At 44.2% G+C, this 14253-nt stretch overlaps 1 protein-coding gene across 1 annotated transcript in view; it reads right to left on the bottom strand.

The window, feature by feature from the left end:
• Positions 1 to 13738, bottom strand: part of LOC137543640 (C4b-binding protein alpha chain-like) — an 88581-nt gene extending 74843 nt beyond the window's left edge. Inside the window, exons 1-5 of the mRNA XM_068264781.1 lie at positions 13583 to 13738; positions 10371 to 10473; positions 9024 to 9215; positions 5147 to 5243; positions 2223 to 2302 (exon numbers count right to left, since the gene is read on the bottom strand). Coding sequence (XP_068120882.1) covers positions 2223 to 2302; positions 5147 to 5243; positions 9024 to 9215; positions 10371 to 10473; positions 13583 to 13738 — 628 coding nt within the window. The remainder of the gene's footprint in view (positions 1 to 2222; positions 2303 to 5146; positions 5244 to 9023; positions 9216 to 10370; positions 10474 to 13582) is intronic.
• Positions 13739 to 14253: the final 515 nt, after the last annotated feature.

Below are 14253 nucleotides of genomic sequence, written 5' to 3'. Positions count from 1 at the left end.
CAAGATTCCTAGTCCCTGAAATGGCCACACAGCCCCACAGCATCATGGAACCACCACCATATTTTACTGTAGGTAGCAGGTGTTTTTCTTGAAATGCTGTGTTGTTTTTCCTCCATGCATAACACCCCTTGTTATGCCCAAATAACTCAGTTTCATCAGTCCACAGCACTTTATTCCAAAATGAAGCTGGCTTGTCCAAATGTGCTTTCGTATACTTCAAGCGGCTCTGTTTGTGCTGTGGGCGGAGAAAAGGCTTCCTCTGCATACAGCATCTCCTTGTGTAAAGTGCGCCGAATGGTTGAAGGATGCACAGTGACTCCATCTGCAGCAAGATGATGTTGTAGGTCTTTGGTGCTAGTCTGTGGGTTGACTCTGACTGTTCTCACCATTTGTCGCTTCTGTTTATCCAAGATTTTTCTTGGTCTGCCACTTTGAGCCTTAAAGGAGTCATCAGGCAATCTATAATAAAATGAGTGATACTTACCGGGGGCTTCCTCCAGCTCTAAGCTTCCAGGATGTCCCTCGCCGCAGCTCTGCCCGCAGCCGTTCACCGCAGGTCCGTCACGGTCCCTCACCGCCACGTGGGTCGGAGTGGACTGCGCAAGCGCAGAACTACTGCACCTGTGCAGTCTGCTCCGGCCCACGTGGCGGTGATTGACAGCGCCGCTCATGCAGGCGCAGTACAGAGCGACCTGGAGGTCGCTCTGACATCATCGCCGGGGACCGGGACGGACCTGCGGTGAACAGCTGCGGGCAGAGCTGCGGCGAGGGAAATCCTAGGAGCTGGAGGAAGCTCATTTTACTATAGTTTGCCTGACAACTCCTTTAACTTGAACTGAGCCTGTGGTCTTCCATTTCCTCAATATGTTCCTAACTGTGGAAACAGATAGCTGAAATCTCTGAGACAGCTTTCTGTATCCTTCCCCTAAACCATAATGGTGAACAATCTTTGTCTTCAGGTCATTTGAGAGTTGTTTTGAGACCCCCATGTTGCTAATCTTCAGATAAATTTAAAAGAGGAGGGAAACTTACAATTGACCCCCTTAAATACTCTTTCTCATAATTGGATTCACCTGTGTATGTAGGTCAGGGGTCACTGAGCTTACCAAGCTAATCTGAGTTCCAATAATTAGTTATAAAAGGTTTTGGAATCAATAAAATGACAAAATGCCTAAATTTATGCACCTGCCTAATTTTATTTAAACAATTATTGTGCACGTTCTGTAAATTCAATAAACTTCATTTCACTTCTCAAATATCGCTGTGTGTGTTTCCTATATGATATATTTAACTGACATTTTTGATCGTAACAACCAATGATTTATACAGGAAAATCATGACGATTAACAACGTTGCCCAAACTTTCGCATCTCTCTCTTTCTCTCTCTCTCTCTCTCTCTCTCTCTCTCTCTATATATATATATATCTATATATATATATATATATCTATATATCTATATATATATATATATCTATATATCTATATATATATATATATATATATATATATATATATATATATATATATATATATATATATACATACACACAATACACACACTGTATATTTCATCACAGTTCTGCAGAACACCAAGGTAACTTCCTCTGTTTGAGAACCTCACTTTGACATTATCCCACCCAAGCCAGACCATCATAGAAACTCTCAATGCAGCCCATCTCCTATTGTGTCACTACCCCCTCTCTTTGAAGTGTAAAGCTCCATACACATGCTAAACAAAAGTTTTTTAAAATGCACAATTATCAAACAACTTTTGTTGTTGAAACAAGTTGAAGCAACCAAAAAAAGTTGTTTGCTGCTGTTCAAACAACTGATAAGACGCAGCTCAAGTCAATGCTACTGTTGAGACTGCTTTTGTAAGAATGGCCCCTGTGTTGTCGATCATGTAATATGCTGCCTTTGGTAATTATACAGTATATAAATGGTATGGGAAGTTTATTATTTTTAGTCATGCAAACCTGAACTAGTTGAAACAAATATAGATTTTTAGTGCAAAAAAATGTTTTCTTCCAGCCCCTCATAGTGTGTCAGGTCCCTCTGCATCCTCAGGGTGCTCTCAATTCTACTGCTGTCCACTCCAAAATGTCTGTAACTGGAGCCCCACATGCGCATACTATGTATGCACAGTCCTGTTTGGGTGCACCCACGATCACACTCCTGACTCCCAACATTGTTTTCAAAGTGTTTAAAAACATTTTTTTACCTTCACAGAGTGGCTGAGTGTAACTCCATTTTCCATCTGCTAGACAGTCTCTATACTGCTTTTTTGACTGCATTCTATACCTAGACAAATAAGAACACACATAACTAATGTTAATGTGGATCTACAGCTGGGCATAGTGTACAGTAGGTTTAACAGTTTCATTACCTGTCTGCAGCTCAAAGTAATGTCTTATGTGTGAAAGTCATAATTGTCCTCTTGGTTGCAATTAGCTAGCTGCCACCTTGCATAATTATGTCATACTAGGGACCTTAGCCCATTTAATAACGGGCTCTAGGTCCGTCACCGCCGCCACCTGTCAGCGCGCATGCGCACGCCCGCCCGGCGGCCCCCTTCTGGCTGTCCTGCTCCCGTCCAACGGCTGTCCCTGCGGCACATGCGCAAACACAGACACACACACACACATGGACATGGGATGCAGAGACACAGGGGTTTTATTAGGTAGGACTAGGCATTAAGCCTGCCCATTTAAAATGGGTGCTAGGGCTCAGCCATGACCCCCCTCACCACCACCGTACCCAGCATGCAATCCGTGCTCCCCGCCTTGAGTGCTCGTCGCCACGCTCCTCGCAAGGCCATGCTCCTGCTGCGCTCCCCTTGTACCCGTTCTCCTGCTCTCCAATGTCTGCCCGCGTGCCACACATGTGCAGTAGCACAAAAGCACAGAACCCGGGACAGTAGAGGATGCAGGAACATAGGGCTTTTATTATAGAGGATTGAGTCTGGTAGAAGTTCGGTAATTTACCGAAACCATGAGCTTCAATTCACAAAAACCTTTTCAGTAACAGCAAAAGAGTGTGGAGTGGTCCGTTTTGTTACATGCTGTGCAGTGACGGCATTACAATAGTGAAAGACATCCCTTCAAAATGTACATGTTTGTTATACTGGCTCTGCTCACTCTGAATCTGTCTATTAGTCTTTCTTAACATTTTATTTAATTGCCACAGCTTCGAACCTTCAGGAGACATTACACATGCCATGGTTAGGTGATTTCCCCACTAGTTCCTCCGCATCTTCAAACAGGAACCTAAGGGGTTAAACGCTCCGTCATCAGTCTACCAGCGGCGATCGCTGTTAGCAGACTGTTAGAGGGCAAAACAACTGTCTATTTACATTGTACAGCACAGCGATCTAATGCAGTGCTGTACTGGGGACTGCAGTGTTACTCGGCTGTCCCCTGGAGAGGCTCCGTTCGCGATCCCCTCTCATAGGCTGAAGCCTATGAGAGAGGATTGCTCTGATTGGCCATTGGGGGGAGGGAGGGAGTAGGTGAAAAAAAATAAAAAATAGTTACATTTATAAAAAAAAAAAGAAAAAAATGAATAAAAAAAAATAAAGCCCTGCAGCACCGATCAAAGCCCACCATCAGAAAGCTCTGCTGGTGGGCAGAAAAGGGGGGAGGGGGAGAGAATCATTTGCGTGCTAAGTTGTAGCTCTGCAGCACACTATTAAAGCTGCAGAGCACTGAATTGTAGAAAATCCCCTGGTCACCTGTGGTCCTTAACCACTTGAGGACCACAGTCTTTTCGCCCCTTAAGGACCAGAGCCTTTTTCTCCATTCAGACCACTGCAGCTTTCACGGTTTATTGCTCGGTCATACAACCTACCACCTAAATGAATTTTACCTCCTTTTCTTGTCACTAATACAGCTTTCTTTTGGTGCTATTTGATTGCTGCTGCAAGTTTTAGTTTTTATTATATTCATCAAAAAAACATGAATTTTGTCAAAAAAATGATTTTTTTTATTTACTTTCTGTGCTGACATTTTTCAAATAAAGTAAAATTTCTGTATACATTTTTGTCCAAATTTATTCTACTACATGTCTTTGATAAAAAAAAAAAATCCATTCAGTGTATATTTATTGGTTTGAGTGAAAGTTATAGCGTTTACAAACTATGGTGCAAAAAGTGAATTTTCTCATTTTGAAGCATCTCTGACTTTTCTGACCACCTGTCATGTTTCATGAGGTGCTAAAATTCCAGGATAGTATAAATACCCCCCAAATGACCCCATTTTGGAAAGAAGACATCCCAAAGTATTCACTGAGAGGCATGGTGAGTTCATAGAAGATTTTATTTTTTTGTCACAAGTTAGCAGAAAATGACACTTTGTGGCACAAAAAAAAAAAAAGTTTCCATTTCTTCTAACTTGCGACCAATAAAAAATTAAATCTGCCACGGACTCACTATGCTCCTCTCTGAATACCTTGAAGTGTCTACTTTCCAAAATGGGGTCGTTTGTGGGGTGTGTTTACTGTCCTGGCATTTTGGGGGGTGCCTAATTGTAAGCACCCCTGTAAAGCCTAACGGTGCTCATTGGACTTTGGGCCCCTTAGCACAGTTAGGCTGCAAAAAAGTGCCACACATGTGGTATTGCTGTACTCAGGAGAAGTAGTATAATGTGTTTTGGGGTGTATTTTTACACATACCCATGCTGGGTGGGAGAAATATCTCTGTAAATGACAATTTTTTAGATTTTTTTTACACACAATTGTCCATTTACAGAGATATTTCTCCCACTCAGCATGGGTATGTGTAAAAATAAATTCAAATTTTTGAGTATCCAGATTTTTGGGGGCTCTTGTCCATGAAAAAAATTAGAAGTTAGGTTGGCAACCCTGCCAGATACAACCGCATAACCTTCTGTGGAGAATCATTTCCTCGCATGCATATATTTAAGACTTCTCATGAGCCTCTTCTCTCTTCTGTAATTTACTTCCAAGAAACATCCATTATCCTCCAACCCTATTTAACTGAAGGCACTCCCTTAGCAATGATTACTTGTTTTGGAACGCTAACGTGACCAATTTTTTAGGTTTAATAACATTGCATTTGTGCGACTGACCCTATCCCATGTTATGCCTTTAATCCATCATTTTATTTGTAATCCTACGGTTTAAACTTACCCTTCATTACAGAAGTAAGTCACCCTTGAGCCAAAGAAAAAGGACACTGCTTCAAAAAATCCATTTTCTATATCTCCAGGATGCGGACATCGTTTTACTGTGAATGAAATGAAATAAAATTATTGATTGTTGTAAAGCCCAGCTAGACCAAAATGTATCTTTTCGGTTTGTTTGATGAAGTTGGGGAAGGTTAAAACCACTGTTAATGTGCACCTGTGAGCCTGCTGGGAAGATTGTTTCCCAACTTCGGGTGAGAGCAGTGGCATAACTATAATCCAATGGGTCCCCCTGAGAAACTATGATGCCCCCCTAATGTGCACACCCCTTCCCTTCACAGCCTTGGGGCCCCTCTCACAAGGGTCATAAAACAAGTGCGGCCATCATATTCTGCACACCCATAACAAGTGTAGCCACAAAAACACCTGATGTGAAGTAGTCTTCTGTATCAGAGGAAGGGAAGGTTAGTAGTTGGGGGCCCCCCGCATCTCTGGGCCCCCCTGCGATCGCAGGGCTGCTCCCCTGGAGTTACGCCCCTGGGTCCTGGGTGGGAGTCAAAATGGGTGAAAACTATAGCATAGTACAAATAATTGTAGCACTGTCTGTCAGTTTGTCAAGCAAGTGTTGTAGCTAGACAAAAATTCTTCATAATTCATGTTAAAGTGAATGGGAACCGCATTAAAAAAAAATGAAGCAAATACTTACCTAAGGAGAGGGAAGGCTCTGGGTCATATAGAGCCTCCCGTCTCCTCTCTCGGTGCTCTCTATCCTGTGCTGGCTCCCCTCCATTTCAATCCCCTGCCGAAAGGGTATTTGGAAGTCTACGGGAGCTGTGTCCTCCCAAAGACGTGCGGCTCCATACTGCACACACGTGAGCGTGCAAGAGAGCATGCTTGCGCAGGCGCAGTACACGGTCGCCCTTCTTCAGGAGCACTCGGGCTCCCTGAAGACTTCTGAAGCCTCCTTCGGCCGGATAAAGCAGTATTTGATTAATTTAGTCAAATACTGCTACCGGGCGAGCCAGCACTGGATTGAGGGGACCAGGAGAGGAGCCGGAAGGCTCTATAGGACCCAGAGCCTTCCCTCTCCTTGGGTAAGTATCCGTTTTATTTTATTTAAATGCGGTTCCCATTCACTTTAAAAGGAATCTGAGCACCTGGATGGCTGCTCCTAAGTTAAATAAATATATAAAACTACTCTCCCCATAAGGGAGGTTGTTAAGTGCTATGGGCTTTTGGGGTGGGCAGTGTGCATTCACTTACCTACTGGGGGTTGCTCCATAGCCCCTGGTCTGTATGAAGGCCTCCATCTTGTCTGTCCCTGTGCTGCAAAAGGGCAGGTTGAAGAACCCGCAGTGGTGCTGCGTGCCCCTAGCCACTGCAGTGAATGCCGGTTGATATAGTCCATTCGTGTGATTACATCTCCTGGCCGGTAGATTTAATCACATGAATGGACTACATCTCCCGACATGCACTGCAATGGCCAGAGACAAGCAACAGTAACTGGATGGTGTACTACTGGTCAAGGGCTCTGCCTTTGACATAGGAGACCAGGGTTTGAATCCTGGCTAGAGTCAGTACCTATTACATAAAAAGTATTTGGACAAGACTCCATAACACTGCAGAGTGGCCCCTTGAGCGTGCCCTTAGTGTTTGAAGCACTTGAGCACTTTTAGTCCAACAGGAAAAAAACACTATACAACTGTTAGGATTATTATCATCACTCTGGGTATTTCAACCTCTTGTTCTGCAGCACAAGGACAGAGAAGATGGAGACCATCATAGATGGAGGGGGGGGGGGGGGGGGCTACAGAACAGCCCCCAGTAGGTAAGTATATGCACACTTCCCACCCCAAAAGCCCACAGGGACTAAAAATAAGAAAATAACTGGAGCTGAGCAGTCTTTCTGGAACTACCGTGCATTCCTTGAAGTTGTAAAGTCCAAAGTTCAGAAAAGCCTTTATCAAATAATCCAGCAATATCAACAGTGGTCAATACTGTTTTTTTTTTTTCAACAGATGATCATTGTGATCAGAGCAAGCAAAAGACAAATGTGACATGAGGAGAGGAAACTCTATATCCTATTGGAGAAGAGGAAACAATGGTGCAAATAGTGGCCCGATGTCACTGTCTACCACAAACTAAGAGGGACATGAAACCCCATGGACTATATGCCCCTTATACTGCCCACATACCCTCCTCACCCGTATGGACTGTATACTTCAACCCCCTATACTGTCACCTATATCCTCACTGCCACATGGACTGTATCATCCCACATACTGTCACCCATAAATTATAGGACAACTCTATGGACTTTATACCTCTAAACCATGCCCTATACCCACCACTATAATACCCCAACCACCCCTTCCCTTGCTAATGCTAATGTTTTGCTTTGGCAATGCTAAATGTATTTGATCCTGTCAATAAAGCTTATTTGGATTTGGCTTCCCTCTCCCGAGGTAAGTACCCAAATTGGACACTTTTTTCTCTTCAGGTACCCTTTAAAGAGAGCCAATACGGTAGGTTTCACTCACTACAGCAGCACACTGCTCTGCTGCTTGCACTAGTGAACTCTGGGACTCTGTGAGGGTAATTAGCTAGCAGGGTGCGCAGATATCCGGCATTGTTGACTTATTGTTGGCAAGATTCCAGGTAGGCTTATTGGCAGTGTAGCAGCTGTCTGTTATGGATTTTCAACTTTTGGTAACAGATTTGCAATTGTAATATGGATCATACCTCCGGCGGATCTTCTAACCCTAGCTCATGCCTTCATCATCACATTACGGCTGGATAACTGCATTGTTCTTTGTACAGGCCTTTAAAACAAAGACCTGCACAGCCTGCATTTAGTACAGAATGTCTCTGCAAGGCTGTTAACCAGCCAACCCCGCCATTGTCGCATAGCACCAACCATTTGCTCACTCCACTGGTTACCGATAAATTGGAGAATTCTGTTTAACATTGGCTTATTGACATTTAAATCCTTGCAAAATCTGGACCCTGGATACCTGAAGGACTTGTTGCAACTGCATGACTCACCCTCCACAATCTTAAATTTAAAGGATATAATAACTTGTTTACCCCCAAAATCCCCCTCAAAACCTTTGGAGACAGAGTCTTCTGTCATGCTGCATCTACACTTTGGAAATCCCTACCACACCCAATCAGGACATCTCCATCCCTGGAAGCATTTAAGTCCAAACTGAAAAGCCACCTCTTTAGTTTGGCATTTATGAACCCCTGACCATTTCCTCTGTAACACAGTCCAGCCTGCAGCCCTGTATTGGTCTGGTCTGAGAAATAACTATGCACTTTGAGTCCTATAGAAGAAAAGCAGGGCTGGATTTCTGGAGAGGCCACAAAGGCCCGGGCCTTGGGCGCTTGCAGCCCAAGGGGGCACCTGGACATGAAAAAGGGGCCACTGCATGTAAAAAAGAAGGCTGAAGAGGAGCAACACATGAAAAATGGAAACTGATGCTCAAGGGAGCTGTTCATGAAGGAAAGGGACTGCTGTACATGGATGATGCACATGGAAGAGGGGGCTGCACGTGGGTGGGAGGGCATTACTGCACAAGAAATGGGAGTGACCACACTTGGCCTAGAGGCACAAAAAGTATAAATCCAGCCTTGGAGAAAAGCCCTTTACAAATGTTATTGTATAGTATATAAACACACAAATAAAAAGAGATGGTCTATTTATGTGCTGTAAATGTGTTGGGAAAGGAAAATTATGAATCCAGCTATCCTGAATATTTGACAAGTTCAGCTGCCATGTGAGGTGTTTGTATTCAGGTCAACCAATTAATCTCTTCCAAGACTTCAGTTTTAATACGAGCTGACATTCAAAATAAATAGCAATATGCATCATGGCTTACATGTGCAGAATTCTTCACTTGGAGACCATCTTGAGTTGCTCAGGCAAATTACATTATTTTTCACCCCAGGGATAGTAGTATATCCAGGATGACATTCGTACTTCACAGAGGAGCCTGGAGGAAAGGTTGTTTGGCCTTGAAACTCATTCTTTAACCGACTGTTACGTATGTCAGGTGGAGGTCCACAATCACCTGTCAAAAAAGAAGGTCCATATTTGAGCACCAATCACAATCAGCCTTATAACTGCTTAAATATCAGGGCATCTCTTGCAACAGACACTCTAGGCTGTTGCCTGGAGCATCATTGTGTCCCAAGGGCGGCGCTGGAGCCTGGAGTGTGTACACTGCCATATAACCAAATGTAGCTATCACGAAATTCCCTCGGGAGCATTCCTGTGATGAAACTGACTCTTCCGGGATCCTGCTTAAACAGCTGGCTCCCTCTACTGTCCAGTCCACACGTACGCACATGCATGGCTGTGCATCCTTTCGGATGGGCACGCCTGACCAAGCACTCGTCTTATTTACTCAGTCCTGATGGTTCTATTTGTAGCACCACCAGCACCTCAGGCACACACACTTTCCTAAAACAAGTGGAAAAAGAGCATGACCCTCAGATAAGCCCACTTCCCAACTTCCAGATGTGTCCCCAATATTGGTGGCAAGTGGTTTCCGCCTCCCCCCCCCCCCCCCCAGGTATCTAAAAGTGTTTTCCCCACTATTGTGGTAGCCAGAGGTGTGTATCCCAGTGTATCCCAGTACAGGTAGACAGTGGTAGCCTCCCTGTATAGATAGGCAAAGGTGTTCCCCAGTATAGGTAGAAGTAGCCTCCCTGCATAGGTAGCTAAAGGTGCCCCTCCTCAGTATAAGTAGTCAGTGGTAGCTCCCCTGTATAGATAGGCAGAGTTGTCACCCCTCCCCCGGTATTGGTAGTCAAAGGTAGCCTCCCAGTATAAGTAGCCAGTGACAGCCTACCACCTGTACAGGAAGACAGAGGTACCGCCACCCTTGCCAAGGAAATAGGTAGACAGGGATGCTACCCAAGCAGAGCGTGAGAGGAGCAGAGTGTTAACACACCTCTCCAGGCTCCAACAATGAGATCACCATCCTTCCTCTTCCAGAGTCCCAGTCTTTATGGATCCAGCTGTGTCTTACATCATGTGATGAGAGTGAGATCATGTGATGAGAGATGCCCCTGGTGCCATGGAGACCAGGACACTGAAGAGAAAGGTATGTTGTCACTGATGATGGAGAGGTACTGCTTGGCTTACACTCTGCACCTCAGGCGGCCCACCGCAGCTCTTCATGAGGCCCGTGGTGGCGTAATAAAGACAATTCACAACTCACAGTGGACAGAGGAGATGATGGTATAAAGAAGGACTATCCTCAGCATAACTGTTACACATTTTCTCTCCATTGAAGCTGTTAGAAGCTGGAAATGTGCCCAAACCTACAAGTGATCAAGATACAAAAATAAGAAGTAATGAAAGAGGACTATATGCAAAGGCACTTAAACTGAACCTAAAGCGACATGTGACATGATGAGATAAACTTATTCACATACAATACTAGCCCTACTAAGAAATTATGTGAAATTCCTTTCTGTTTACCAGTGGGGGTTTTATTTATGATAGCATGTATTATTTTAAAACTTTAATGGCCGAAAATTGAGAAATGATTTTTTAAATTTTTTTCTTATTTTTCTCGTTAAAATACATTTAGAATAAAATAATTTACAGCAAAATGAACCACCCAAAGAAAGCCAAATTGGTGGCTTAAAACAAGCTATAGATCGTTTCATTGTGATAAGTAGTCATAAAGTTATAGGCGAATGAATGAAAGGAGTGCTTGAAAGGTGAAAATTGCTCTGGTACAGAGGGAGAAAAACCCCTCAGTAGTGAAGTGGTTAATGAGTACCCTGGGGTGTACTCACCTCGGGAGAGGGAAGCCTCTGGATCCTATTGAGGCTTCTCCCATCCTCCTCTGTCCCACAGCGGCAGCAATTGACTCCCCCCCCCCCCCCCCCCAAATGGCAGGGACGTAAATATTCACCTTCCCAGCTTCAGCGCAGAAGCAGTAGCGGCACTCGGCTCGGAAAAAGGCGGAAATAGCTGATCCCAGTCAGGTCCTTCGCAGTAGAGCGAACCCGACTGAGATCGGCTATTTCCGCCTATTTCCAAGCGAGAGCCGCAACAGCACCCCCCACTAGAACAGGGTAAGGTAAATATTGCACAGCCTGACAAATTGTCAGCTGTGCATTCAGTGGGCTGCAGCGAGACCACCGTGGGACATAGGAGGATGGGGGAAGCCTCGATCGGATCCAGAGGTTTCCCCTTACCAAGGTGTGTACTCCCCAGGGGAACTTTTTTCCAATACAGAGTCTCTTTAATATGCACTAAAACATGACATCCACTGTGAGACGTCTCCACACTTTTCTGCGTAGAACTTTTCAATCTCTGTGATGTTCGAGGCTAGGGATGAGTAAATCCATCCAAGTCAGATTTGCAAAGCTGTTTGCGAAACTTTTTCACAAAGGACTCACCATGATGAGTCATCATGAGGCCAATTTTGCTTTGAGTTCCATGGTGCCTTCTATTACAGTTTATTGCAAGGACCTCAAGCATGTCATTGTCTCCAAATGTGTTACATATGTCAGGGTCACTAATGGCAACATGTTAAAAATACGTTTTTCTAAAAGACCTTGTCCTTTTTGCAAGATCTATTTTAGAGTTTAGGGAGGAAAAAGCACAGCATCAGTTTGCAACAGTTTTGGGCTCAATAGCTTCCCCATCCTTTATTTTATAAAATACTAGCTGAACACCTGGCATTGTTTGGGTATGTATTTCGTTATTGTTGGCTCCGCCCACTTTTTCTAACCTTGACATACAGTCACTCAGTGACCAAGTTTATGAGCTTTGGGATGCTCGGCATCAATAATGTAAGAATGGAAGATGTTTAAATGTTCTCATTAAAATCAATCAAATACATCTGATTGGCTGTTTGTGGCTCTACCCCCTTTTCAGAATTTGAACCCCACTCACCCATTGATCGGCTGTACCAGGTTTGAGGCTTCTGCCATGAACAGTGTAAGAAAGGCAGCAATTGAAATAATCCCCTTGAAAATCAATCGGTGAATTTTGATTTGCTGTTGTAGGCTCCACCCATTTTCCTGAATATTAGTTCATCACCCAGTAACCAACTGTGCAAAGTTTGAGAACCTTGTCTTTAAGAGTGTAAGAATGGCTGCAAATTAAATTTTCCCACTTACAAGGAATTGCTGAAATGTTATTGGCTAATTTGACTATTTTATGCTCCACCCACTTTTCCTGAATTTTTGACCTCGGTCACCGAGTGACCAACTGTGCCAAGTCTGGGAAGTCTGGCTTGATTACTGTGATGATAGCAGTCTTCTAAATTTTCTCATTCACATGACTGGGTGAAATCTGATTGGCTGTTGTAGTTCTGCCCAGCTGTGCAGATGGGGGGCATAAAATCGGTCAAGGCGGTTTCGAACACACACACCACACCACACACCACACACACACACACACACACACACACACACACACACACACGCACGCACGCACGCACGCACGCACGCACGCACGCACGCACACACACACACACACACACACACTGCTAGTGTGCAGGGTTCGGCATGGTCCTCCTCGTGTCTCCTACCTGTTCACGCACCTCTATTACGTACACCCATCCTATGGATCTGAGTGGACTCGACTTGCCTAATCTCCATGCTCCCATCCCGTGACTAAGCATTACCTTGTACTCATACTGTGCTAAATGATCTGGTCTTTCTTGTATTCCTGTATTGTCTTATTGCTGTATGTCACCCCTAAAATATTGTCTGTAACCTTTACTAATGTCCAGCACTGCGTGATACGCTTGCACTTTATAAATACAATAAATAAATAAATAAGCAAGGAGCTCTGAATCAGAATGATACTATTTATGGGCTAACTTAGAAGAAAAAGAGTAAGTTTTCAGTTATGAAGCATTCATCAGACTGATTCCTGTACACTGACAAGATGTTAGAACAGGCAGCTTATATACACACTATACATTAAAGGGAGATACATTGTTCTGCAAACATAAACAAATGCCATTAGGTGCTTCAATTAAAACATCAAGAGGGTCTCACAGGGATGGTAGCTGATTTATGACAAATAGATAAGACCCAGCGGCATAACTACAATTTTTGGGGAAACTTTAATGGGGGCCCCCAATGTTCACTCTCCTTCCCTTGCCTCCCCTTGGTGCCCTGCCCTCCACAACCTTGGGGCCCATTTCACAAGGGTCATAAAACAAGTGTGGTCATCATGATCTTCATACCCATAGTGTTGCCACAAAAACACCTGATCGGAACTATAATCCCCTGTAAAGGAGGAAGGGAAGGTTAGTAGTTGGGTCCCCAAAACAGCTCTAGCCTCTTTGATTGCCGGTGCTGCTCCTTTCTTGTTATGCCCCTGATAAGACCATTTGTTTGCCTAAACATCACAGACTCGGCATATAAGTACATGGAGTATATACAGTATAAAGCTTACCTGCTTCTCGTTGTGGAGAGCTCCAGAGGCAAAGGCTAAATGAAAGGTCTTATATTCAAGCCAATGTCCTTTACTCAGTATGTCAACATAAACCCTGGCCAGGACAAAGAATTTGTGTGTTAATGTGTTAATAATTACTTCTGTCTGCCAGTTCATTCTATATTTGAAAGACAGTGCACAAGTCAAGTAAGAGGAGCCAGCTTTTGTTGATCAGATACTTTCAGTGACGCTGGATGGTGTACTACTGGCTAAGGGCACGGTGGCAGGAAATTCGGGTGACCGCTAGTAGCAGAGGTTTGGATGCCGCCATAGGCTCCTATTGAAATACCGGCATTGAGGGGAAATGCGGGTGCCCTAATTTGCCCTCAATGACGGTATTATAATGGGTGACAATGGCGGCAACCGGAAAAAAAAAGGCGGGGGGGGGGGGGAGGTTGCAGCGATTGGAGGAATGTTTAAGGTTAGCCGTAGGAGGTGAGTGGTTAAGGCTAACCATGGGGGGTAGGTGGTCAAGGTTACATGTGGGGTGGTTAAGGTTAGGCATGGGGTTGATATTTGCTATTAACATTTTTACTGTGAAGGTAGGTTTTCTAGGTGCCCAAATTTCCTTGGTGCCCTTTTTGCATGTACGCTAAGGGCACAGCCTAGGAAACCAGGGTTTGAATCCTGGT

Source organism: Hyperolius riggenbachi, chromosome 1, assembly GCF_040937935.1.
Source record: "Hyperolius riggenbachi isolate aHypRig1 chromosome 1, aHypRig1.pri, whole genome shotgun sequence".
NCBI lineage: Eukaryota > Metazoa > Chordata > Amphibia > Anura > Hyperoliidae > Hyperolius > Hyperolius riggenbachi.
This window is presented reverse-complemented; position numbering and strand designations above follow the sequence as displayed.